General features: G+C 44.9%; 1 protein-coding gene across 1 annotated transcript; it reads left to right on the plus strand.

The window, feature by feature from the left end:
* On the plus strand, positions 1-27,893 carry PDE6H (phosphodiesterase 6H). The gene is made up of 3 exons (XM_029592669.1): positions 1-172; positions 14,540-14,580; positions 27,346-27,893. The coding sequence occupies exons 1-3, from the start codon at positions 27-29 to the stop codon at positions 27,420-27,422; spliced, it is 264 nt and encodes an 87-aa protein (XP_029448529.1). The 5' UTR covers positions 1-26; the 3' UTR covers positions 27,423-27,893.

Raw genomic sequence — 27,893 nt, forward strand, 5'->3', positions numbered from 1 at the left:
GAGACCCAGCTGCTCAGCACCCCAAGATGAACTCCAGCTCTCCAGCTCCCAGTGTCCTGGCCCCAACTGCCGTATCAGGGGGGCCTACCACACCTCGCAAAGGACCTCCCAAATTCAAACAGAGACAGACCCGTCAGTTCAAGAGCAAGCCCCCCAAGAAAGGCGTGAGAGGGTAGGCTGATACTCAAATGAAGAAGCGATGCCTGGGAAGGGGGCAGGGAGAGAGTAAAGTGGGATGGGAAAGGAGAGATTGGCCATGGTATTTTAAACAAAAGTACTATTGATATTAAATTATGTAACCGGTATACCTTGGGGGAAGGGGGACTTCATCCTGATTGGTTGTAGAATTCTTTAATCATTGGCACTTGGTCTATTGGAACTCTCTCACTGTAAATGATAATATCCTCTCTTTGTCATATGTGCAAATCATATTAGGTATGCGATATAACTGCAGACAGCTCTGACCTTATTTACTTGGAATACAGTAAACAGGCCGCACATCCACAGGATACAATGTGTTGTATGGCTCTCGATGTATGTTATTTATTTATAAACATTGATATTCCACATTTTCATAAGTTAGTCTCAATCTGAATTACAATTGCAATCAGTCAAGTCAAAGAACATTAAACACAGGGTTAGTGTATATATTCACATACTGTATAGTTAAGGACATAAGGGGAATCGTAGGTGGTCGTCTAGATTGTGACAGAAAATATAGTATATAATATAGGGTCTGTTTGGTGAATTGGATAGGAAGAATATTAAGATGGGTACAAGAGTACAGATGCTTATGTAATAAGGCAAGCACTTAGTGCAAAGAAAGAATAAATTAAGTAGTTTACTATTCTTACAAATCGTCTGTCTTTGCTAGAATTGCTAAACAGTTCAACCTTCTTTTTCCCAATTTCAAAAGATCAGAGAACTCGGTACTTGAATACCAAATATTGGGCCTCATTCACTAAAGTGTGATAAAAAGAAGCAGTTAGCACGCGGTATTTGATGAAAAAAATGCGCGGTACACATCAACAATTATTGCGGTATTCACAAAGGGGAAGGAGACATGGTTACAAAATATCGTGTGCAGTGGTATTTTGCTGCAGTGTGAAGTGTTGTATTAATGCCCCGCATGAAACGTTTAAAATCATGCTTTGCATGATATTTCCTTGCCGTATAAAGCCGTATAAAAGCCAACGTCCTGTTCCTGTTCCTTCGAAGTTTGGTTAGGCGTTATAGATGAGAGGAGAGAGGAGTTGTGATGGATAGGAGTTCTGTTGGGAGAAGAGGTTTGTGGATTTTGATTACTGAGGTGCTGAGTCTTGTATTTTTCTGTGTTCCTACTGTTATTTCGTTTTCCCTTGGTCTGTTATCTTTATCTGTGAGTGAGATAAGAGTGTTGTAAGTGTGTTCTGTTTATCTTGTCTGCATGTTTTTTGTGTGCGTTTAGAGAATAAAAGAACAGCGTGTGTGTGTGAAAGAGTTGAGGATGGTGAGTGGCAGGGAAGCAAGAGAGCGTGAGAAGTGTGTAAGTAGGGTGAGTGCAAATAAGGAGGATAGGAGAGACCAGGAAGGACAGGAGAGGGTAGGAAGCTGGGGAGGATGAGAGGCCCTGGAGTGGTAGTGGGGCTAGAAGTGGAAGAGAGATGAAAAGTAGAGGTAGAGTGAAGGAGAATGGGAGGAGGGAGGAGGGAGGTGGTGAGGGGAAGTGGGAGAGTGTAGAGGGTGGAGGAAGGCAGGTGAGAGTTAGTACTAAAAGGCACAGAGAGCAGGTGGGAGGAGAGCACTTAGAGGAGGGCCAGTGCATGGGAAGAAGGGCAGGGAGCAGGGAGTGGGTCGTAGAGGAAAGGAACGGATCCCTCTGGAAGTGGCAACCCAATCCGGTGGCAGCAGCAGTGACAGGCAGTGACTTCATGCCCGCAAGTTTTCCAGTGAGGAGAATGAGGTGTCTTGGCCAACTACGACCAGCTCATTGGAAGGCAGGCAGCTAAAACTTCAAAGGCCACAAAGACCCTCATCTGAAGCTGGATAGCCTAGAGGAGAGCTGCTGAGGGTGAAGGAAGATGCACCACTGGGCAGTTATCCCACCACTTCAGAGACCTCTAGGCCAGCCTGAAGGTAAAGATGACCAGGATTGCCAGGTACCAGCACAAGCATAGATCCAGGGTACCACAGTCCATCACCCTAACAGATATGGAGCTGAGAGACTGACTGGGGCCAAATTAATTTGATAGAGTGTCACGAGATCTGGACACAGAAGCATGGTTATTTGGCACTCAACACACAGCAAATAGAAAAATACCCCTCTCCCAGGGATTCCTAAATAGGATTAGCCACCCCGCACTGCAATTTAGAGGATTCCTTTCATCCCCAAGTCTATCGAAGCTACATCCTGGGAAGGAAGAGAAGTAGCACAGCCAGCCTGGGGTCCTACCCTGAAGAGTGCAAATAAGTTTATGGCCTCACCCATGCTAGGATTGCACAACGGGGCAAGATTACCCTTGTCTTTAAATAAAATAAGGTCACCCACCTGGAGTTCTGGTTTACTGTGTTGCCTCTTACTGCGGTCCTATAGAGTTGTCACGTATTCACTCCTCCCATGATCCCAAAAGATATTGGCAAGGCACTAAACCTGTTGCCACTTCCATTTGTAAAGGTCCTTGGCATCAAACTCTCCAGACAGTGCCAGAATCACATCAGTCTTTGGGGTAAGAATGGTAGCCAGAAGCCAGGATGGCTGGAGAATCTGGGTTCGTAGACACAGGTCTAGCATTGATGATGGCTGAAACTACAAACCATCAGAGTGGTCAGAACAAGATTTACCCATCTTGAAACCTGATTGAAGCGGTGTATTCCTAGTTGCTTTTTACTTGGAACATTGGTATCCAGAGCAGTCACCTGAGGATGGATCTCTGTATCCAGTTCAGAATTTACCAGTTCAAAGCAGACTGTTGAGTTTGGTGCTGTATTGCCACATTTCCAAAGAAATTCTGGTCCTGTCTGTATTAGGTAAGCTGCAGAGATGGACCTTGTAGCATGGTCGGCAGAGATCAGTTCTGTGGGAATGCAGTGCTGGGTCGATTTTCTGATGTTTTCAACCCTGTTGCTCACATTCACATAAAATCTCCTGCTCTGATTGTGCATGTAACCCAGTACCATTTTACTGTCAGTGTATAATTTAACCATGTCAGGTTGCAAGTCTATTTTATTTAGTACCAGTTCAGCAATTTCCACAGCTAACACTGCCTCGCACAATTCAAGTCTTGAGATGATGTGGCTTGTCTGTGGAGCTAATTTAGCCTTACCTAGGACAAATCCCTTATGGGGCCTACTTTTGTTGTCTAATATCTTCAGGTAGGATACTGCAGCTATGACTTTCAGTGAGGCAGCTGAAAAGATACAGTTTTCTTTTGTACTGTGCTGTAGTGAGAGAAAGAGGTATTCAAATGTGGAATCTGGAATTGATCAAGAGCTTGTAGGAGACTCTCCAGCCCTCCCACTCACCTTTCTTGCCTTGGGGCAGTGGGGTGTCCCATTCTTGTGTCTCTGCTGAAAGTTCCCTTTGCAAAGATTTCCCTTGTATAGTGCCAGGGACTACAAATCCAAGGGGATCATATAATCTGTATACTGTTGATAAGATCCCATGTCTGAAAAACTGTATGGAACCTACATAAGAGAGGGGAAGATGGACACTTGTGATGTCTCCATCTAAATGCCTTTGAACAATGACCACTGTACAAATAAAAATACGATGCTAGACTAGATGAAAGTAACAACAAAAAACACAACAGACACATTAGCATTTGTTCTTTGCAAGAACAACATACAGAAAAAGGATAAGTGCCAAAAGCAAAAATATCCTTTAGGCCATAGTGGTGTGGCTCACTGAACACAGTTTACATTGCAAGCATGTTATCTTATCCTTAAACACACAGATGAATACAAAGAACAAAGCACAATAAGATGATGTAGCAACCTAATCAAATAGAGCACTGGCCCCATGAGTGGATGATAAGAACATAAGACTTGCCATACTGGGTCAGACCAAAGGTCCATCAAGCCCAGCATCCTGTTTCCAACAGTGGCCAATCCAGGCCATAAGAACCTGGCAAGTACCCAAAAACTAAGTCTACTCCATGTTACCGTTGCTAGTAATAGCAGTGGCTATTTTCTAAGTCAATTTAATTAATAGCAGATAATGGACTTCTCCTCCAAGAACTTATCCAATCCTGTTTAAACACAGTAGATAGATTCCAAGCTGCTTATCCCAGGAATAAGCAGTGGATTTCTGCAAGTCTACCTTAATAATGCTTAAAGGACTTTTCCTCCAGGAACTTGTCCAAACCGTTTTTAAACACAGCTACACTAATAGCTTTCACAACATTGTCGGGCAACAAATTCCAGAGCTAAATTATGCGATGAGTAAAAAAATATTTGCTCTTATTAGTTTTAAATGTATTACCTAGTAATTTCATTGTGTGTCCCCTGGTGTTTGAACTTTTCAAAAGAGTAAACTGATTAATATATACTCGTTCCATTCCACTCATTATTTTATAGACCTCTATTATATCTCTCCTCAGTCGTCTCTTCTCCAAGGTGAAGAGTCCTAACCTCTTTAGCCTTTCTTCTGTACCTTTTCCAAGTCTGCTATATCTTTTTTGAGATGTGGTGACTAGAACTGCACACAATACTCAAGATGAGGTTGCACCATGGAATGATACAGAGGCATTATGATATTCTCTGTTTTATTCTCCATTCCTTTTCTAATAATCCCTAGCATTCTATTTGCTTTCTTGGTTGCTGCTGCACTCTGAGCAGAAAATTTCAATGTATTTTCAACGATGACACCTAGATCCTCTTTGTGAGTGGTGACTCCTAATGTGGAACCTTTTTGGATTACTCTTCTCTAAGTGCATCACTTTGCACTGGTCCACATTACATTTTATTGCCATTTGCATGCCCAGTCTCCCAGTTTTGCAATATCCTCTTACAATTTCTCACAATCCTCTTGTGATTTAACAGCTTTGAATAACAAGGCATTTGGAACATGACCATGCAGGTACATAATAGCAGCACTTCATAGTGCATTTCTTACTGCCCAGAGCTATGGGACATGCTCAAACACTTAAATATCTCTATACAGTTCAGAGATGCCTACTGCCATTGTCTATGTAGGAACATGTCTATGAGAAATCTGTTATCAAAAGGTGCTAGCCACTGAAGAGGCAAATGTCTGATCATGAAGACTGGAGGCAGGAGACTGAAGACTGGAGACCAGATGCAAGAGCCAGGAGATCAGAGACAGGAAACTGAAGACTTGAGAAAAATAAGATGGAATATGTATACTGAGCACTTCCTCTCTCTATCAACTGCAGTCCACTTACTTTGCAGGAAGACTTCAAGAGGCAGCTGTAATCCACCCACATATATACTGTTCTTCACCATCAACTGTGTCAGTTTCTCAGGCAGTGGAACCTCATCTAGATGCATGACCAGCTCCATTTGTATTCTGATGGTAAAACACCCCACCAGTATTTCATATGATGTTTGTATCACTTCAGGACATATATCCCATCACCCAGAGACAAGGACTCTTCAGCCAGGGTGGGCCCAGCTTTATGGGTGACAGGATCCTGCCAGGTGCTTGTGACCTGAATTAGCCACCGTTGGAAACAGGATACTGGACTTGATGGACCTTAGGTTCTTATGTTCTGAAGTTAATTCCCAGATAGTTTGGACTCAAAAGCTTGATCTTGAATTCTTCAACTTTTCCTGTGCTCTCCTTCTCTGTTGTACTACTAGTTAGGTACCTCTTTGATTCTAGTCTGTGTACCGGATGTGTTAGTGTTGTGATTAAATTCAAATCGGTGTTACTCCTTTTCCTTGTCCCTTACTTCCATTCCCTCTGTTGAACACTGGATGAGAATCCTTTCTGCTTCTTCTTCCATGGTTGCTGAAAGGGCAAGAGAATCACTTGGACTAAGTGATGCCAAGATGACCAGGAAAACTTCTTTTCTTACAGCTTTCTTGTGAGCAGGAAGGGTGGATAAACTTCCTCCTGAACAAAATCCATTCAAAAATACTTAACAGCAAAAATCACTAGAGATGTTTCAACCTGTGGGTTTGAGTTGAAAAGTACTCTTTACTTTCTAGTACTCAGGGCTGGTGCAAGGGGATTAGGCATCCTAGGTGAACCTTCTGCCTTGTGCCTCCACACCCCCCTCCCGGTCACACCACCCCACGGTCTCGGCTCCGACTCCTAACTCATTCTCGATTGTGCCCGCCGAGTGTGTGGTTTTCCAGTCACAAGCAGGTTGGGCACTGCTCGCGGCCCGCCAAATCTCCATTCCTCTTTGCCGCCACTTGCGGCCCCATATGGCTCACACCCAGTGGCGCACCAAGGTCTCTGGCACCCGGGAGACAATGCATTTGTGTGCCTCTCCAGCATCCCCCCAATCCTTCTTGTACTATTGCTTAAGGTCACAGAAAATCAGTGGCATCTCTAGACAGAAGAATTGGGGGGGGGGGGGAGCCAAAATGACATTTCTTCATCACACCCACCTCCATAGCATGGCCCCCTGCTTTAAAATTGGCTATAAAAAAAAGTCTTAATAAGAAAGACTAAAGGGTCTTCTGCGTAATTTTAAAAAGTTGGCCAGTTTCACACCTCTAGTAAAACTATTAAAATTATTTGATAGCTTTATTCAACTAATTCTATATGACAATGAGAGTGAAGTCTGGAAAGTATACGGGAAGGAAAAGAATGTCAATATAAATCCTGCACCTCCATTTCTGTAACACACTGTGCATCCATGGAAATTCATTCAACAATGGAGCTTGGGTGTTTCCCTTACAACTCATCAAATAAAAAAATGTTTTCAAATTCTGGTATTACCTCATAGTAATAGCAACACAAGCATTTTCCACTGCCAGACACATTGTGAACTAATAGAAAACCCCTTAAAAAAGACACTCAAAATCTATACAGCAAGCCTATCGTAACATAACAGTAATATCACCAAGGACTCAAACAACAATAACCCTACCTGTGAAAAAGCAGCACTGTAAATATTACACTGAGTCTCAGAATACCAATGCACCACCTACCGAGGAAACAAAGCAACCCCGATTGCTATAGATCCCTACACAGACACGTTAGGAGAATCTCTCATCATGGTCACATGCACAAAGCAGAGACAGACCCTCACCAAATACAGAATAAAAGATCACAAATTAGACAAACTGAAATGGAAACCCCAAGAAGCCAGATTCTGAGAGTAACAGTGGAAAAACAGAACCACCATTCCTCATAAAACAAATAAAATCAAGAAACATAAAGCATCAATTATAATAGTAAAACCATTCTAATAAAAGAATATTTTAAAACTACTATTAAATAGAATAATTTCTATTAATTAAAATCAAATACATTAAAAAAATTTTCCCAAGCACCAATAATTGTCGTGCTGCAATGGGAGAGAGCACCAGGGGGCGCCCCTCAGCACGGGACGAGTGTTGTGTGCCCTTGCGGCAAGACAGTCCTGGTCTGGGAAGGAGTGAAGACCAAGCCCCTGCTGACCTGCGCAGCCTAAGTGAGACCAACCACGCAAGGTTGGCCTCTGAGTAGTTCTCCGACCACGCCAAGCCCTTTCGGACCTGCCGCAGGGAGCTGCAAAGGTGGCAGGCCGGACAGGAGGCAAGGGTGGACTGGTACCAAAGTTGAAGACTCAGACAAAGATCAGACTCAGACAAAGATCAGACGAGTTAAAATCAGGATAAAACTCAGGATGAAGACGACTCTGGATAAGGAGCTAACACCCACAGCCGGGGAGGAGACTGCAGTGGCCAGAACGGCCCTCACACTATCCACTGAAGCACTGTCCGCCAGAGGCTAGGCGTAGCTGGAGTCCAGAGCATCGGAGGAGAGATGAGACGAGCCTCCAAGGTGAGAATCCAGGACATTTGGGACGGACTCTCCGGACACTCGGTGAAGAGCAGCCAGGATGAAGGAGACATCAGGAACAGATGGGCATCAGCAAGGACCAGAACAGATGACGACGAAGGATCCAACAAAGAACATATGAATGCCATGCAGGAGCAAAGAGTGCAAGGAAGTCCTAGAGAAGACCAGCACCTAGAGGACAGTTCCAGGAAGGAACTTGCTCCTTGCGAAGGCAATGACTGAATGCTGGAGGAGCCCTTTATAGGGCTGGAGAAGACAATGTCCAGGGAGGAGCTTGCAGGTGAGACCAGAGGGACCCCTCCCTACTGGCCCTTTAAGTGGCTGAAGGAGGCATGGCCCTGCGCCTAAGGAAGGCAGGAAGGGGAAGCAGCAGGATCAAGGACAGTGGCCCTGCTGAGAGAAGAGGAGCCGGAGCTGGGCCCTGCAGGCCCCGACATTGGAAGCGGCGTCCTGCCGCTGAAGAGGAAGTCCGGGGGCAGATCCAGCCGCAAGAAGACCCCGGGGACTGTGGCCTCTGGGCCATGCTGAAGAGGATGACAACAGCGGCCTCTGGGCCACAGGACAGGCCGAAGTCCGCGGCTCCCTGCTGCGGTGAAGAACCCTAGCACGGGTCATGCCGTGCCAGCAAGATCGCCACAGAGGAAGACTGGTCCGGGGGTGGCTCCTGCCGCATGGAGGTTCTGGGGGCGGCTCCAGGCCATATGTGAGAACCCCGACGTGGCTCCTGCTGTACTGGCACGCTGGTGGCTCGGGCCGCGAAAGTAAGAGCCTGCTCGTGGCCCTGCTGCGAGCAGGATCACAACAATAATATATTTCAAAAGAGCATACATAACAAATAACACCCAGTAATTAAAACTAATAACAATTTTAAAAAGCCCCTGCTGTCCATACCTGGGAACTCTTGATTTCCAGTCACTCTGAAATTGTCGAGGATTAGGTTAGGGGAGTGCACAAACTTTATCCTTTCTCTCACACATACTCATATGTTCATTCTTTCTCACACATACACTGTCACATACACACACATACATGCTCTTATACCCACCATAACCTCTCTCTCTCTCACAGACATTGACACACTTTCAGACTCTAAGACCCTCTCTCCCCCCCACACCACCCACACACAAGCTCTCACTCCCCTGGATTCTCTCATTCATACACATGCTCTCACTCTCATTGGCTCCCTCACATACATACAAACACACACACCCAGACAAGCTCCCAGTCATTCTCACACACACACATACACACACACACACACACACACATACCCATATACACCCACACTGACCCCCAGGCAGCTCCCATCATTATCACACCGCTCCCTCCCCATCCCCCAGGCATGCATACATTCATTCTCACACACACACACGCACGCACACACACACACAGACCCCCAGGTAGGCACCAATTCATTCTCACACATACACCACACACAGGCAGATACCTATTCTCACAAAGACAGACTCCAGGAAGACACCCATTCATTCTCATACACAGATACAGCCTCAGGCAGGCACCCATACATTCACCCATATACACCCCTAGGCAGCCTCCTAATCATACACTTGCACACACTGAAGGCAGACCCCCCTCTCTTTCTTTTGCCAGCAACCTCAGAGCCTCTCTCATTCCTCTGCAACTGCTGCCATGTGGATATTTGGGGAGGTGCTGATTGCTGCTACTGACAATGAAGCCCGTTCTGCTGCCTCCTCTGTGCAGGCCCCGCGGTATTAAATGTTTGCAGGCTTCCACTTCCTCCATGCCTTGGAAACTTCAATTCCATGTGGACTCTGTACCCATATCATCCTCCTACTATTCCCTTCTAGCTTCACTCAACGCCCTAGGCTTCAAGCAGATAATTTCTAACCCTACACATAAGGCAGGCCACACTCTTGATCTTAACTTTACCAACTCCCTTATCTGACCAGACCCTCCTACATGCAATTCCATCCCCTGGTCCGACCATTTCCGTATCGAAACCACTTGCTCCATAAAAAAATACTCTCACTCCCACACGCACCAAAAAAAAACATTCACTTCAGAAGACCTTGCAAAACAGATGACCTCATTGCAGCCCTCAGTAATGAACTCAGCAAACTAGACTTGACTGACTCCAATTCTGCTTTCTCCTCTTGGAATGAACTTACCAGCACTGTTGCCAATAATGTCTGCCCCACACAATCTCGAGAAATTAACCCATTAAATAGTAAAAAAAGACCTTGGTACACGCCTGAGCTGAAAAACATGAAACACAACCTAAGAAAGCAAGAAAAGAGCTGGCTTAAAGATCCATCACCTACCCAACTGGCAAATTTTAGATCCTACCTTCACACTTATCGAGAAGCCATAGACAAAACTAAAAGGGATTTTATGCCCAAAGAATTCATCATCTCCAATTTAATGCTCAAGCCCTCTTTGAATACGTAGCAAATTTAACTAAAACTACCCCTACCTCCACCCAGATACAGATGACAAGGCCAAATGTGAAGATCTTGCACTATTTTTCCATAATAAAATAGGCAATATTATGTCACTCTTCTCTACAACTTCCACATCCACAAAACCCCAAGCAATTAAAACTACTGCCGTACTTAACTCATTCGAGACCACCACCTCATCAGAAATAGAATCCATTCTAAAGAAAATTAAACCTTCATCTCATCCCTCGGACACCATCCCTACAAAAGCCCTCCTCACCATCCCCAACATTATTTCCAAACCTATATCCAACATTATCAACAGATCCATCTCATTTGGTACAGTCCCAAACCAATTTAAACAAGCCATAGTAAAACCTATATTAAAAAAACCTAACCTAACCCTGCTGATCCTGCCAACTTTCACCCCATCTCCAACCTACCCTTTATATAAAAAATCTTAGAAAAAACAATTAATCGACAACTAACTGACTACTTAGATGAACATCACATCCTCTTCCCATCCCAATATGGTTTCCGTAAACACCACAGTTCTGAAACTCTCCTCATCTCCCTTACTGACTACATCCTGAAAGGCCTGGACAAAGGTCAATCGTACATCTTGGCCCTCCTAGACATATCATCTGCGTTCGACACCGTCAACCACAACATTCTAATAGAACACCTTAAAGAAATTGGCATTTCCGGCATCTCACTTCGCTGGTTTAAATCATACCTAAGCAATAGACAATAAGAGAAAAAATTGGGAACAGTGAATCTAAACCAATCAACCTGACACAAGGCGTCCCACAATTGTCTTCCACCCTATTCAATATGTACCTCCTTCCCCTCTGCCATCTCCTTTCTGAACTTGGTCTTCCATATTTTATATATGCGGACGACGTACAGATCCTCATACCTGTAACTAACACATTACCTGAAGCCATTAAGACCTTGGAAACTGCCCTCGCTGCTATCAGCACATTGCTTTCAAACAACTACCTTGCGTTCAACACCACTAAAACTGAGCTCTTAATAATCTCACCACACAATGTTAACATTTACTTCCCCCTGCTCAACTTATCACCCTCAACCATCACTTTTTCTCAACATGTACTTAGCCTCGGCATCACACTGGACACTCAATTTAACCTAAAAAAGTTCAACTCCACTTTAAAAGACTGTTTCTTCAAACTGCACACGCTAAAAAAACTGAAACCTCTTCTACATCTCAACGACTTTTGCACAGTTCTCCAATCTACCATACTGTTGAAATTTGACTACTGCATGCCATTCTCCTAGGCCTTCCCAAAAACGCAATCCAACCCCTCCAAATGCTCCAAAATGCTGTTGCCTGTATTCTCACCAATGCCCACAGAAATGATCATATCAGCCCTGTCCTCAAACATCTGCATTGGCTGCCAATCATATCCTGGATCATATACAAGACTCTTACTATCATCCACAAATCACTTCACAATCAAAACATGCATTGGTTCAATGAGTACCTCCTATTTCACACCCCTACCAGACCCACCAGAAACCAATACTTGGCAACACTGCATACACCCTCACCAAAACTTACTAAACTTATGTCCACCAAAGACCATGAACTTTCCATAGCAGGTCCTGCTCTATGGAACAACATGCCTTCTAATCTTCGCCAAGAATCATGCCCAAAGAAATTTAAACAGAACCTTAAGACCTGGCTAATCAAGAAGGCTTACACTTGAATTACCTGACCCAACCCACCCTTGCAAGACACCCTTCACCCTTCCCCCCCTTTTCCCTGACACATCACCCTCCCTCTCTAGTTTCATACTGCAACAGTAAGCTTGCAGATCTGCCTTTAGCCCCTACCCTATTCACCCTACCCTATTCACATTTTATCCCCATGTATCTGTTTGCACCCTCCCCCTGCCCCCCCTTTGTATCGACCCCCCCCCCCTCATCCCTCCCCAGTTACTTAGTTATTTGTTCTGTTACTGCGTTTTACGTTATACACCGTTCTCTGTAAAGGCTATGCCTATATACTTTCTGTTGTAAGTTACTTGTGAACCGGCACGATGTGCAAAACGGTTGCCGGTATATACCGGTTGCCGGTATATAAAATTAAATAAATAAATAATAAATAAATACCCCATTAAGTCACCGCTCCTCTTAATCTTTCCCCTTTAGAAGGTTAATACGTTTCACCACATCCTTTCGACAGCAAATACGTTTTCTCCATAGCATATAGACTCTAACTATTTTGTCCTTACATTTGGCGATATTCATTGTCTGTAAATACGTCTTCCCCAAACCCTTTGAATGTAAATATTCTGTCACTATATTTAGCGATATACTTTGACTGTAAATACTTTTTCAGGTCATTCTTTTGTTTATAATATTATATTTCTCTATACATGGTTATACATTTTACTTTGATAGTTCTTAATTTTTTATTCTACAGTTTCTAGTTCTCTGTAAAGCCTGTTTGCTGCATTTTGTTATATGTAAACTGATGTGTTGTTCCCAACGACTGTCTGTCTAAAAAAATGTTTAAATAAATAAATAAAAATAAATGCCAATCTCGTATATTGCGAGATCGGCATAGAGAAAGTGCTACTCTTGCACATTCCGAAAGATAACATATGCCAATCACTAAAAAGTAATTTTTTTTTTTACCTTTGCTGTCTGATCTTGGTTTTCTAATCAGTTGGTCACAGGCTTTTTTTTTTCACCTTCCCTTTCTTGTTTTTTTTGCCAATTCCTTTTATAGGGTCTTTCTTTTTTCTATTTCTTTTCTCTCCATCTGTCTTCTTCCCTCAAACATACAATCTGGTTCTCATTCTTACATGCTGTCTATCTCACACATATATACACACGCATAGGCTCTCACACTCACATGCTGTCTCACACATCCACAGCTCTCACTCTCACATGCTATCTCTCATACATAAATACACACTGTCTCTCTCGTGCACATGCTGTCTCACTCTCACACACCAGGGTCTCTCACTCCCACATGTGTCTTGCTCAAGCACAGGCTATCACTGTCACATGCTGTCCCTCTCACACAGAGGCTCTCACATGCTATCTCTCCTAACATTCAGGTCCTCACTCCCACCCACAGTCTCTCAACTCACTCTCACTCACACACACACACACACAATCTCTCAATTCATCTCATACACACACACACACTCTACAGGCCCTCAGCCTCTCTCTCACCTCTGTGCCTCCTCTGTGCGGGTTGCCGCAAGATGGGCTCTGCGGCGGCCCTGATCTTCTCAGGCAACCTGTGATATGTGATCCGCAGCGGCCCTGCTACCAGTCCTCCTCCTCTTCTTGGGCCACTGCGATGTTGGATATGCAGCAGCCCATTAACGCTGCTCTTCTTCTGTACGCGGCAGATGCTCCTCCTCCTTCCTGCCCATGTGGTTCCGGCAACGTTTTTCTTCCGGGGTTGCACAGGCAGGAAGGAGGAGGAACTCCTGCAGGTTTGAACGTGACCTTTTTCTTCGGGCCGTGGTGAGATAAGCTCCACCATGGCCCCGCCGATCTTCCTGCTGTAGTTCCCTGCTCACCCGCCGGTGAGATGAGGTCCACTGGCGGCGGCATTGGCCTCCCATGTCAGCCATCAACGCCCCCCCCCCATGGCCCTGCGTGGGGGGCATTGGCTCCCCCTGACCTCCCCTCGGTATACCGCGCCCTCTAATGCTCAGTGCCCTAGGCCTGGTCTAGTTTGCCTAGTGCTTCCGCTGGCCCTGCTAGTACTCCACAGTCAGGGCTTTAGATCTTTACTCTGAAAAATTAAGAGAACTGAAAGGAATCACTTCTACTAGCTCTTAAAGCCAAACTAAAATTCTACACAGATGCTAGGAGTCACTTGATTTTATGTAAGAAGGAACAAATCAATAAAGCAGCCTTTAATTGGGGTGCTGTGGCATAGGGTGGTACATTCTTCTATTCTATACCATCCTGACCTAAACTACTAGGCCTTTTCTAGTGGGGCCCTACATATATATTTTTACCCTGGAAACACAAATTTGTGCAACAAATTGATCCCTCTAACAGTGATCTAGGGTTTTTCTCCAAACTAACAAGGGAAAAACCCAATAAATATATATATTTTTATAATATATTTACTTTTTATGATTTTTTTTTTGTCTTACAGGTTTGGTGATGATATTCCAGGGATGGAAGGACTTGGAACAGGTGAGGAAACACACAGCAATGATTTGAAAGCTCTGAAACACTTTAACAATAATCTGATGTTTTATAACTTTATAGTTAGGTTGAAAGAAAATCCGATGATAATATTTATGTGGTAAGCCAGGGGAACATTAAAAAAAATGCTTGTTATTTGTAGCCACGTGTACAGTGTTTATTTAAAAATACCCTTCCTGACCTCAGATGTTGATCAGCTTAAGTCACTGGAACAAAATCTTTCCCTTCAGTATCTATAAAATCACACTCGCCGATATCACTTATATTGTAAACCTTGTTCAGGGCCAGCCAATGGTTTAGGAAGACCCAGGTTTGATTCCTCGGCCTAGTTTCTGCTCCTTGAGCTGGCAGGGGTTGGGGGTGCCGCAGTGTCACAGAATCTGTGGGCAGAAGGGAGGTCTGGGTAGTTTTAATTGACAGCTGAGGGTGCTGGCTCTTCTTCAGATGGAAGTGTAAAAGAGCAGCAGGAAGCTGACGGGATCAAAGACTAAATTTGTCAGGTTTGCTTGTCAAGATATCTAGTATTGTGGCCATGATGACTATCTCCATTGATAAACTGTTCCTTATACCGGACTTCTTTTGCAGGGCTGGATGGGTATTAGTTTAGAAAACCAGAGGTCCATATTCAGCCGCGAATGTCTTGGTTAGTTAGCAGAATAAACCTATCCGGCCAACTAAGCCTGTGTATTCAGTGGTATGGCTCTGCCGCTGAATATATCCAGTTATCTTAAAGTTAGCCGGATAAGTTTAGAACAGATGTATGGGCCGATCAGAACTAGCTGGATGCTATCCAGCTAACTTTCAATATTGGAGTTAACTGGACAACTTATCCGGCTAACTCACCTCCTCCTGTTTACACCCCAGAATGCCCCTAACTTATCCAGCCAAATTATAGCCAGATAAAAAAAAATGTATTCGACTAGAATTTAGCCAGATAATTGCCTAGATATGTATTTAGCTGGATTAATGATTTATCCAGCTAAATGCTTCTGAATATGGACCTCGTAGTTCTTCTACATGAGCTCACACCCTCCTGGGAATTAGTTCCCATAGACTTAGTCTACTTACTACTTAGAAAAAGCTTTATGACACGTGCAGTCTGAAATGGCTAGTGGCTGTCTAGCCAGCCTTACAATTTATACTAAATATGTAAATGACAGTGTTTTGCTGGGCTTCACTGCAACTTTTTAGTTTATATTTTCTATTTTCTAATGGCTAATGCCATCTGGGCTTCCCTAGGCTTTCTGTGACCAAATTATTATTATTATTATTACTATTTTTAATTTTTAATTTATAACTTTACTAATACATACAAAGTATTTTTATCATCAAGAAACACGTTTAAGTCAATGTGAAACACCACTATTCAGCAAATAGAAGAAATACAATTAGCAATGGCTTATTACTAAATCTTAATAAACCTAACCCGGGGGGGGGGGGGGGGGGGGTTTGCAATATATATGAGGAGTAGAAGGTAATTTAAGCCAGGAAAGAGTATAGTCCTGAAATACAGAGCTACCTAATATAATAAATTATTGGAACGCTGTGAAATTTAAGAATTAAGTGGAAAATGAATCAAGAAAGGCTTTCAGCTGCCCTGGGGCAAAGAAGATATAGCAATCACTATCTTTTTTTAACAATGCATTTACAAGGGTATCTTAACAGGAAAGTAGCTCCTAAGGAAATGGTTTCTTGTCTCATTATTAGAAAGCCCTTTCACCTCTCTTGGGTAACTTTAGAAATATCAGGAAACATTCGCACATTAGAGCCATGAAAGAGGGAATTTAAATGTTGAAAATAGCATGACATTAATTTACTAATGTCCTGTTCAACTATAAGTGATACAAGTAAAGTAGGGCGATCAGTGATCTCGATACCCGAAGATTCTAGGAAAGTGGTTACATTTTGCATGTCTAAAGGAAGTCCTCCAGAGTCAGTTGTTGTACATCTCTCAGCAGAAGCAATAGGTATAAAATATGCTTTATTAATCGGTGGAATCTCAGACTCTGATATAAAGAGTACCTCCCGAAGATACCTCTTGAAGGTATTTACTGGTAGTTCTCCCATAACCCTGGGGAAGTTATTTTTATTTTATTTTTATTTAAAAACTTTTCTATACCGTCGCAACGGTTTACATGTAGGCACATATTTAATGTAGGTAAAAGTGTACTATAGTACATTCTAACAGGTGCTGTCAAAGGTTCGGTTACAATATATCATTAGACATAGTCATTTAGCGAAGTAGTTCATGACCAATTGTACCAAGGTACTTACACCGGTAGTTTTATCACACATAGTATTATAGTTATGCTTTATTGTGGTGTAGAGTTCATAGACTAATCTACTGTATAGTCCTAAGGACTGTATGTCGGTGCCTTTCTGTCTTTTCCTGAAATATTTCTCTCTATTCTCCTGTCTCTTTGTAAAATGCTTGTTTAAAAAGCCATGTTTTTATATTTTTCTTGAATGTCTTGAGATCACTTTGTAGACTGATCTCTGGAGGCATTGTGTTCCAGATTATGGGTCCTGCTAGTGATAGGGCTCTTTCTCTCACTTGTGTCAGTCTTGCTGTTTTAACTGAAGGAATGGTTAGGAGTGCTTTATTTGCTGAGCGGAGGTTCCTGTGTGGAGTGTGTACCCGTAATGCTGTGTTCAACCAGTCTGATTTCTCATCATAAATTAGTTTGTGAATGATAATTAGGGTTTTGTATTTAATTCTGTGTTCAATTGGTAGCCAATGTAACTCTGCTAGGGTTAATCAGTCTAACATTCAAGCGATGGTTCCAACTTTCCAGCATTTCCAGACTCCGAGGCAGGAGGATCCTGTGCCTGCAGCTCCCACGAGGCCTGGAGCCCCTGAGGTTGCAGGGGCCTCCAAAGTGGGCAGACCCGTCAGGACTGTGGCATCCCTGCCTATGGGGGATTCAACTCCCATTAGCTCCCAGGCATCGGTTCCGCCAGAGGGCCTTGGCGATGGGGGGGACCAAGACCCTGATCGGGCCCAGTCAGATGTTCTGGGGCTTGATTCCCAGCTCTCGCTTCTGGGTTCCCATCGGTCATTGACCAATGCACCAGCTTCTTTTTCAGTGGCGTCAACAGTGCCCGCAGACCATGTCCATCACGGATCTGCATGAGGTGTGTATCCTCTGCCTGGGGGCCTCGCATGACATCCGAGGGTGTTGTTTCTGCGATCATATGATCCCCAAAAGGCGTGCTCATCTGGATAAAATGGAGAAGCCAAGCTGCTCTATCCTTAACTGTAGCCATGTTAAAATTTTGAATTTGTTGAGTCTCAGTTTCAACTTTGGCTACAGAAGCCTTCACACTATGAAATGAATTATTTTGGGCTTGAATTTCAGAGTTCAAGGAGGCAGTTAGTTGATCCATTTTACTATTACAAGTTTTCACTGCAACTGAGAGCCCAGCAGTTAATTCCCATAGGGTCTCCAAAGTTATGACCGCAGGCTTAATGTTATAATTAGTGAGGTTTGGGTGGACCCTTGGACACTGTGGCAGCTGACCATGCTCACAGGGGGAAGTCCCGTGAGGGGCCACAGGTCAGGCTCAGCTTAGGACACACAAACACAGAGACTGATCTTTTATTAGACAATGTGATGAAGCCACCAGAGGTGGCAGTAGTGAGCAGTAGAAGTAGCCTGGCTGGGCTAGTGTCCCTCAGGCGCTGGAACAGCGACTCCTCCGGTAGCAGCGCTGTAGTGGAAAGAACTGAGAATAATGAGTACAGTGGAATATGCACAAAGCCCCAGTATGGAGAACCCCAGGATAGGGAGAGCAGGTCCTAGAGGAGCGAGTACCTGATCCCTGAGAGCTGGGAGACTTGAAGGTAATGTACTCACACAGCGGTTCCACGTAGAAGATGGCACTAGGGCGGGAACAGAGGCAGGCCCTCGGAGCGAGTACCTGGATCCAAGGAACAGCTCTGAGGTGAAGATGGTAGTACTCACTGGTGTTGAAGATAGCGAATCCTTCCAGGCAGAAGAGAAGGTAGGAGCAGGCAACGAGTCAGGGAACATGGGCCCTCGAGGAGCGAGTACCGGTTTCCTGATAGCGACCTGAAAAGCAAGTGAGGCCCCCAAGGAGCGGGTACCTCGTTAGCGTTAAGAGTCCAATGGAAAATTGGAGAGGCAGAGTAGCTGGGTACGGAGAGCGAATCCCATCCGTAAGATTCCCCTTGCTAACTCAAAGGCTAGCAAACATCGTAAGCTTTAAATATCCGGGCAGCATGACATCATCACAGGGGTACGCCCCTGAGGTTCGTGCCAAGTAGGAAATAAGAGTGAGTAGCGGAGTATGGCGGGAGGCAGCGCCCAAGCCGGTCCAGGAACGCCGGAGAGGACGGCAGGCAGACACCGCGGCAGCCAGGCATCCATCCACAGCAAGTGGAGGTGCAAAGAAAAAAAGGTAGGCGGAGTGAAGCCGTCGGGAAGGGACGGTTGCAACACTTAATAGGGAGTGTAAAATGCTCACTCAAAGTAGAGGTGACACAATCAGAGGATGACCACGTAGACAGACCAACAGGAGTCAAAGAAACCTCCCCCGTCAAATTTCTCGCTGTGCCTGGCTGTGCAGACGCCAACAGCTCTCCCTCCTGCAGTCCCAGGTCACTGACCTCATCTCTCAGTTATGCCTGCAGGGTGAATGGAGTCGACACACCCCTAGCTGCCGGTGGTTGCATATTGCGGGGGACTGAGGGAAACCTCCACCACAGGTGATATCGGCTCTCCTCCAGACGGGATCACAGCAGGGGAAACCCCCCCGAAATTTGCACCTCCAGGAGTCATGAAGTTAATAATAAGAGCCCGCTCAGTGAGTTGAGTTGAAATAGAGGGAAAAACCCTCACTTTACCTTGGCGTTTAGGCAGCATAAAGTTTAAATGGAACAATGTTAAGAGGAAACTTAGAGCAGCTCTCGTTCACGGCTCAACTCAGGAAGCCATCTTGCCCCCAAGTCCGGCACCTTCTGTGACCAAATTATGTATCTCCTATGCCCAAGTATTTGTCTTTAGCAATGCATTTTCTAAGTTCAGTAACAAACTTTAATGTTTCCAGTTACGATATATGGCATGGGAAGCGAAACACCTTTTTGGTTAGGAAGGGCCAAACCAACCAAACTCCTCCTCCTCCCTCTGTCCCCCCCCCAGTCTCTCTCTCTCTCCCGCCCCACCTGCTCCCACACTGCCCTCTGCCACCTTCTGCTTTCCCCACCTCTTGCCCCATCTTCTCTCTCTTTCCCCCTATTCCTTCCCTCTTTCTTCCCTCAGCCCCCACTTCCTCTCACTCTCTTTTTTTCTCCCTCCTATCATCCACCTTTCCCCTCCTCAATCCCATGCTGATCAGCAGGAGGAGGAGGAGAGTGTTGCTGCCTTAGGCTGCATCCTCCTCTGCTACCTGGCCCTGCTGCTGCTTTGAAACACACAGCTATACAGAGGCCCAGAGTTGCAGAGGTAGAGCACGTGGTTGACACACCACTGATCTCCTCCTTCTGTCACTGAACAGCTTCTGCTTGACTGACCCAGCCCTGGATCTCCCATAGTGATTCTGCGGGTGAGCCAGATTTTGGTCATGCCATGGCCCCTGTGGCTCATCCTCTTCTGAAGCCTATGACATATGGACTTTCCAGTGGCTGAGAGCACATGATAAGATCATCCGGGAATGTTACGTGGTATATCACATGACCAGACACCCTTCTACTTCCTATTGCTTACACAGAATTCTATATTTTAAACATTAAACCCCATCCTGCGAGGCAGGCTGCACACCGATGGGGTTATAAATGTATTTCTTCGGGGCTGGAACTCTGGCTATCTGTTCTTTCAGTCTTTTCCCCCTGGGTGTGGATTGTTTTTGTGTGGGTGGGGGTGGAAGAATTAACTTTCAGGGCCCCTGAGTGCTAAGGATGAATTTCCTTGGATTTCCCCTGGGAGAGCAGGGCCGGCGGAAGCACTAGGCGAACTAGGCGATCGCCTAGGGCGCTGAGCATTAGGGGGCGCCGAGCCGCTGACGGCCAATGGCCGACGGTGGACGTCATCCCAATGGCAGATACACACAGCAAGAAGATCGCAGGGCCGTGGTACAGTTGCGTCTAAACATGCTGGTGCTCCTCCTCCTTCCTGCCCGCGCGGCCCCGGAAGAAAAATGTTGCCGGAGCCGCGCGGGCAGGAAGGAGGAGGAGCATCAGCCAATGCAGGAACTTCTCCTCCTTCCTGCCCGCGCGGCCCCGGAAGAAAAATGTTGCCGGAGCCGTGCGGGCAGGAAAGAGGAGGAGCATCAGCCGCCTGCCGGAAGGAGGAGGAGCATCTGCCACGTTCAGAAGAGGATCAGCGCAGCTCGAGAAGACCGGGGCCGCTGCAGAGCCCATCCTGCAGTGGCCCGTGAAGAGGAGGCCCAGAGGTGAGAGAGAGAGACTAAGGGTTTGTACAGTGTGTATGTGTGCGTGTATGAGATGAGTTGAGAGACTGTGTGTGTGTGTGGGAGTGAAGACCTGAATGTTTGCAGAGACAGCATGGGAGAGCCTTTGTGTGTGTGTGAGTCAGCATGTGACAGTGAGAGCCCGTGTGTAGGAATGATTGTATGAGAGAGAGCATGTGACAGTGAGAGCCTGTGCTTGAGCAGGACAGCATGTGGGAGTGAGAGAGAGCCTGTGTGTGTGTGAGTCAGCATGTGACAGTGAGAGCCTGTGTGTAGGAATGATTGTATGAGAGAGAGCATGTGACAGTGAGAACCTGTGCTTGAGCAAGACAGCATGTAGGAGTGAGAGTTAGACAGCATGTGCAAGAGAGAGACTGTGTATAAATGATTGTATGAGGGACAGCATGTGAGAATGTGTGCCTGTGTATGTGAGAGAGAGAAAGCATGTGAGAATGAGAACCTGACCATGTGTTTGAGGGAAGCAGACAGATGGAGAGAAAATAAATATGTTTATAAAAGGAATTGGCAAAAAAATAAGAAAGGGAAGGTGGAAAAAAAAAAGCCTGTGACCAACCGATTAGAAAACTAAGATCAGACAGCAAATGTAAAAAGAAATAAATTACTTTTTACTGATTGGAACATGTAATCTTTGGGAATGTGCAAGAGTAGCACTTTCTCTATGCGGATCTCACAATGTACGAGATCAGCATAGAGGAACTGGAAGCCCATGGGGCCTGCACAGAGGAGGCAGCAGAATGGGCTTCAGTGCCAATAGCAGCAACCAGCACCTCTGCAATAGCCATACAGCGGCAGTGACAGTGGCAGCAGAAGAATGAGAGAGGCTCTTGAGGTTGCTGGCAAAAGAAAGAGAGGGGGTCTCTGCCTTTAGTGTGTGCATGTGTATGAATGGGAGTCTGCCTGGCGGTGTATGTGTGTGAATGCATGGGTGCCTGCCTGAGGGTGTGTCTGTGAATGAGAATGTATGGGTGTCTTCCTGGGGTTTGTATGTGTGAGAATAGGTGCCTGCCTGTTTGTGGTGTATGGGTGTGTGTGAGAATAAATTGGTGCCTGCCTGGGGGTCTGTGTGTGTGAGAATGAATGTGTGCATGCCTGGGGGATGGGGAGGGAGTGGTGTGAAAATGAATGGGAGCCTGCCTGGGGTTCAGTGTGAGAATGACTAGGAGCTTGTCTGTGTGTGTCTGTGTCTGTGTGAGAACGAGTGGGAGCTTGCCTGGGAGTGTGTGTTTGTGTGTATGTGAGGGAGCCAGTGAGAGTGAGAGCATGAGTGTGTATGAGAAAATCCAGGGGAGTAAGAGTTTGTGTGGGGGGTGTGTGTGGAGGGGGAGAGAGTGCCTTAGAGCCTGAGTGTGTCAGTGTCTGTGAGAGCGAGAGGTTATGGTTGGGTATAAGAGCATGGATGTGTATGTATGTGACAGTGTATGTGTGAGAGAGAATGGATATGTGAGTATGTGTGAGAGAGAGAGGATAACCTCCTAATCCTCGACAATATCAGGGTGACTGGAAATCAAGAGCTCCCATGTATGGACAGCAGGGGCTTTTTAAAATCCTTATTAATTTTAATTATTGTGTGTTATTTGATATATGTACTGTTTTGAAATATTTTATTGGTGTTTGGGAAATTGTAAAAAATGTATATGATTTTAATTAATAGAAATTCTATTTATCAGTAGTTTTAAAATATTTTATTAGTATCGTTTTACTATTATAACTGATGCTTTGTTTCTTGATTTTATTTGTTTATGAGGAATGGTTGTTCTGTTTTTCCATTGCTAATACACAGAGTCTGGCTTCTTGGGGTTTCCATTTCAGTTTTTCTAATTTGTGCTCCTTTATTTTGTATTCTGTATTTGGTGAGGGTGTGTGACCATGATGAGAGATTCTGCTATCATATAGTGTCTGTATAGAGATCTATAGCAATTGGGTTTGTTTTGTTTCCTCAGTAGGTGGTGTATTGGTATTCTAGGACCCAGTGTAATATTTACCCTTGTTTTTTCAAAGGTAGGGTTATTGTTGTTTGAGTCTTGGTGTTATTACTGTTATGTTATGATGGGATTGCAGTATAGATTTTGGGTGTCTTTTTTGCGGTGCTTTGTGTTAGTTCACAATGTGTCTGGCAGTGGAAGGTGTTTGTGCTGCTGTTACTGTGAGGTGACACCAGAATTTGAAAATATCTTTTAGTATGATGAGCTGTAAGGGAAACATCCAAGCTCCATTGTTTGGGGGAATTTCAGTGGATGCACAGAGATACAGAACTGGAGGTGCAGGATTTGTATTGACATTCTGTCCCTTCCTATTTATTCCAGACTTCACTCTCATAATCCATATAGAATTAGTTGAATGAGGCTATCAAATAATTTTATAGTAGTTTTACTAGAAGTGTGAAACTGGCCAGCTTTTTAAAATAATGCAGAGGACCCTTTGGACTTTTTTTAACAACACTTTTTTTTATAACCAATTTTAAAGCAGGATCCATGCTATAGAGGTGGGTGTGATGAAGAAATGTCATTTTGGCTCCCCCCCACCCAAAACAAATTCTTCTGTCTAGAGATGCCACTGATTTTCTGTGGCACACAAATGCATTGGCCCCTGGGCGCTGGAGACCCTTGGTGCGCCACTGGGTGTGAGCCATATGGGGCCGCAAGTGGTGGCAAAGAGGAGTGGAGATTTGGCGGGCCGCAAGCAGTGCCCAATCTGCTCGCGACCCAGAAAACCCCAGTCAGCGGGCGTGATTGAGAATGAGGTAGGAGTCGGGGCCAAGACCGGGGGGGGGGGCGCAAGGAAGAAGGCTCGCCTAGGGCGCCAAATCCCCTTGCACCGGCCCTGTGGGAGAGGGATCGTGATTCTGTCTCTGTGTCCCCATGGAGAGGAGTACATGCTGCAGGTTCCAAAAAACATTCTGGAGTCACTTGTTTAGTGTTAAAAAATGACTGTTTAAATGCTGATGAGATGTGGCACAACAAATTAATCTTTAGCACCACAGAATTCCTTTTTCATTACAGTCCTTCATCCCTCTGTCTGTATAGGAGTAACTTGTACCAGGGCAGGGAAGTCTCCACCCTCCAGGACTTTGAAAATTGAAGTTCCCAGGTGGACAAGTGTATCCTTATGTAGGCAGGAAAACCCCTCTAGCACTGGCAGAATTAACAAAGCTGTCCTTGGCACAGAGAGGCAATTCTCTCTCTCCCCAGGGATGAAGGTGTGGGATGGGTGTCCCCAATGGTCTCATTGTTAGCAAACCTTTTAAATCTCTTTTGTTCTCTTAGACTCTTTTCTGGTTCCCTGATGGGAGGGATCACTTGGAAACAGGTTGCTCGCCCTGCTCCAGTGCAGGAAGGAAGGGGCAGCCAAAACTGGATTATGAACTCAGTCCTTTTCCCTTTTAACAAATCTTAACACTGGAGTTCCTCCTTGCCCCGGGCCATTACCTCCTCTGACCTTGTTGAGAGTCTGAACAACCCCAGATACAGAGCTCCCTGTGCTCTGAGCCCATGGTGGTGCATAGGCTCTCTCACAAGACTCCTACCACTTAAAATGCAAAAATCCTGAAAATATCCCCAGAGGGAAAATCCTAACCAGCCAGGGAGTGGACTGGATAAGGAAAACCCTCCTGACTCTTGTCAGTCTCCCCAGGCAAGGTTGGTCTGGTTCCTTTTACTGGACCTGAAAAAAAACAACTCAGAAAGGTCTCCTCTCCTCCTCCTAACTCTAAGTAAACCATAAAGGAGTGGACTGCCTCTCGAGTCTCTGGAGAGGGCTGCTTAGAAAACCTCTCAAGATCACAGACATTTCAGGCCCCTCAAAGGGAGGGGGCTACATGATTTGAATGGAACCTCCCTACTCACTAAGCTGTTCTCTTACTAGCTAAGGGTTCACTCATGCTTTAATGGTAACAGAACTGAATGACTGTTACAAACACATTTTGTGATCTTCTCTATCTTTGTACTGTTAGTAGTTCTTTGTCCTTTGTCTTTTGTATCTCCTCCTCCCTTTTTCTCTTTTCATTTTCCATTGTGATTTTGTCCTTCCCTCACTTTTCACTTATTCTACTTTCTCACTCTGTACCTCTCATTTTCCCTTTCCCTCTGTATTTTTCCCCTCTCATCTGCCCCTTATTCTTATCCCATGGTAAAGTAATTCATGCATGCAATCCCTGACATTAAACATTTTGTATCCATTTGGTTTATAGGGGATTAATGATAGGTTTCCTAAGCGCTGGACAATACACCAATTAAAAGTGTGTTAATTGAGAGAGAGAGAGTTATTATAATCCTGGGAGTGCAGAAGCCTTTCTTAATTTAAAGTTCATCTCTCCTTTCTCACTGATTCTCTCTTTTTCCCTATCTTTTAGTTCTACTCTATGTAATTCCTCTCTCTTTCTTTCTTATGCTTTATTATGTGCTCCCTCTAAACAATAAACACTATAGCAGGATTGACATGTTAGAGGGTTGTGAATGATGGATTTAGACAAACTTGTGGAGTGATCATGAGTGTGAGAACTGAGATTTAATGAAAAAAATGCAGAGACATTATGTGTGGCACAGATATTTGGAGGGATAATACATAGGATAAAGTACTAATGACCACCAAAAAATAGAGATGTGAATCGGAACCGGAATCAGTTCAGATTCCGGTTCCGATTCACATGTGGGTTTTTTTGCATCGGGCCCGATCGCGGTTTTGTTTATCGGCTGTGCCCGAGCCGATAAACAAAAAACCCACCCTGACCCTTTAAAAACTAACCTCTTAGCTTCGCCCACCCTCCCGACCCCCCAAAAACATTTTACAGGTACCTGGTGGTCCAGTGGGGGTCCCGGCAGCGATCTACCTCTCCCGGGTCGTCGGCTGCCACTAATCAAAATGGCGCCGATGGCCCTTTGCCCTTACCATGTGACAGGGTATCCATGCCATTGGCTGGCCCCTGTCACATGGTAGGAGCAGTGGATGGCCCGCGCCATTTTTAAAGATGGCGCCGGCCATCCAGTACTCCTACCATGTGACAGGGGCCAGCCAATGGCACGGATACCCTGTCACATGGTAAGGGCAAAGGGCCATCGGCGCCATTTTGATTAGTGGCAGCCGACGGCCCGGGAGCGGGAGGACGGCCCGGGAGCGGGAGATCACTCCTGGGACCCCCACTGGATCACCAGTTACCTGTAAAATGTTTTTGGGGGGGTCGGGAAGGTGGGGGAAGCAAAGGGTTTAGTTTTAGAGGGTCGGGGTAATTTATGTGCCTTTTTCCCGCCCTCCCCCTAAACGATAAGAGAACCCCCACGATCAATATCGTGGGGTTTTCCTATTGTTTTGGGGGAGCCCCCGATTTCTGACGATTTTGAAAATATCGTCTGATATTTTCAATCGTCCGAAGCCCGATTCACATCCCTAAAACAGGAGAGAAGAGTCTAGAGGGTGATCATATTTGATGATCTTAGGGCTGCTAAATATTGGAGCAAGGCATTGAGGAGAGCCAGCAGGATGCTAGCATACACATGGAGGGGTGTAATCAACAGAAAAAATAAGGTAGTAACTTCTTTGTGCAATCCACTGATGAGAACTAATCTGGAACATAGCGACCCATTCTGGAGATTGCATCTCCAGAAGAGGGTTAAAAACATGAGTTGCAATCCAGAAGAGGGAAAGTCCTATGAGGGATGATTTAAGGACCTAAATATGAATACCATGCAGTAAGAGAGAGAACTGAGGGTTGTGGTTGAAAATTTGAATATCTCAGAGAAGGCATACATTTTTTGTGAAAAGGAAGTTCTAGCCAAGGAGATCATGGGATCAGACTGCATAGGATAGACTCAGATGTAATTCAATGAACAGATGCTTCACAGAAAGGATGGTGGATGCACGAAACAGCTTCCAAATAGGGATGTGCATTTGTTGCTCCATTTGTTTCATTTGTTTTGGCAGTACACGCATATCTCATGAATGGATAGTAGGCGTGCAAAACTGATGGAATGCTTGTATGTGGGTAGCTGCCTATATACATGCATACTATCTGTTTTGCACGCCTACTATCCATTCGTGAGATACGTGCATACTGCTGAAATGAATGGAGCAACAAATGCAGATCCCTACATCCCAATGGGATGAGGATAAAAGATTTGTAGTGATGGTGAAGTAGAAGCTTTTCTATCATAATTGATAGGAAAAATGGGCAAACTATATGGGTCTTGTGGTCTTTATTTGCTAGCATATTTATGATTATGTTTCTTTTTATGAATATTAATTCTAGACTACAATTCATCTGTCTGAATGAAGGCTCTGTAAAAAGTAACAGGTTTTTCTATTCTGTTTCAGACATCACTGTGATTTGCCCATGGGAGGCATTCAGTCACCTGGAGTTACATGAGCTGGCACAGTTCGGGATCATCTAAAAATAAGGACCATGCCCCAGACCATCTAGGATTCTCTAAGTAATATCCTCTTGTTTTCCAAATATGTTAGAACATTCCTCTGAGATGGGTATAGCTTACTGTCACTTACTGTTGCTATAATAAAGTAGGGATAGATGATTGGTCAGTGCTGAGGTACTGAGTCTGACCTAGTTATGCTTGCAACTTACTTAAATGTATTAGTTAAGACATGGCTCAAATTCAGAACCAGATTTTATTGGAGCGTTCTCGCTGTGTGGCATAGATAGTGGTTAGAGCAAAGGGTTGTTAAACCTGCAAGACTCTTCACTGAGTTCCAGCAATACTACCACCACTGCGTGACCTGGAGCAAGTACTTATCATCTCCCCTTTTCTCAGATTGCAAGCTATTTAGGGCAGAAGCCTTGGACAATGTGTTGTATAGTATTGTGTGCACTATTGTCACTAGGAGCATAATAAATAGTAGTAGGTATG

Source organism: Rhinatrema bivittatum, chromosome 2 (assembly GCF_901001135.1).
Source record: "Rhinatrema bivittatum chromosome 2, aRhiBiv1.1, whole genome shotgun sequence".
In the NCBI taxonomy this organism is placed as follows: domain Eukaryota; kingdom Metazoa; phylum Chordata; class Amphibia; order Gymnophiona; family Rhinatrematidae; genus Rhinatrema; species Rhinatrema bivittatum.

Bases quoted from the DNA above. Each gene is read 5' to 3' on its own strand.
- PDE6H (XM_029592669.1), top strand. From the start codon at position 27: ATGAACTCCAGCTCTCCAGCTCCCAGTGTCCTGGCCCCAACTGCCGTA. The intron at 173-14,539 runs GTAGGCTGATAC...TTTGTCTTACAG, and splicing joins CCCAAGAAAGGCGTGAGAGG to GTTTGGTGATGATATTCCAG. The intron at 14,581-27,345 runs GTGAGGAAACAC...ATTCTGTTTCAG, and splicing joins GATGGAAGGACTTGGAACAG to ACATCACTGTGATTTGCCCA.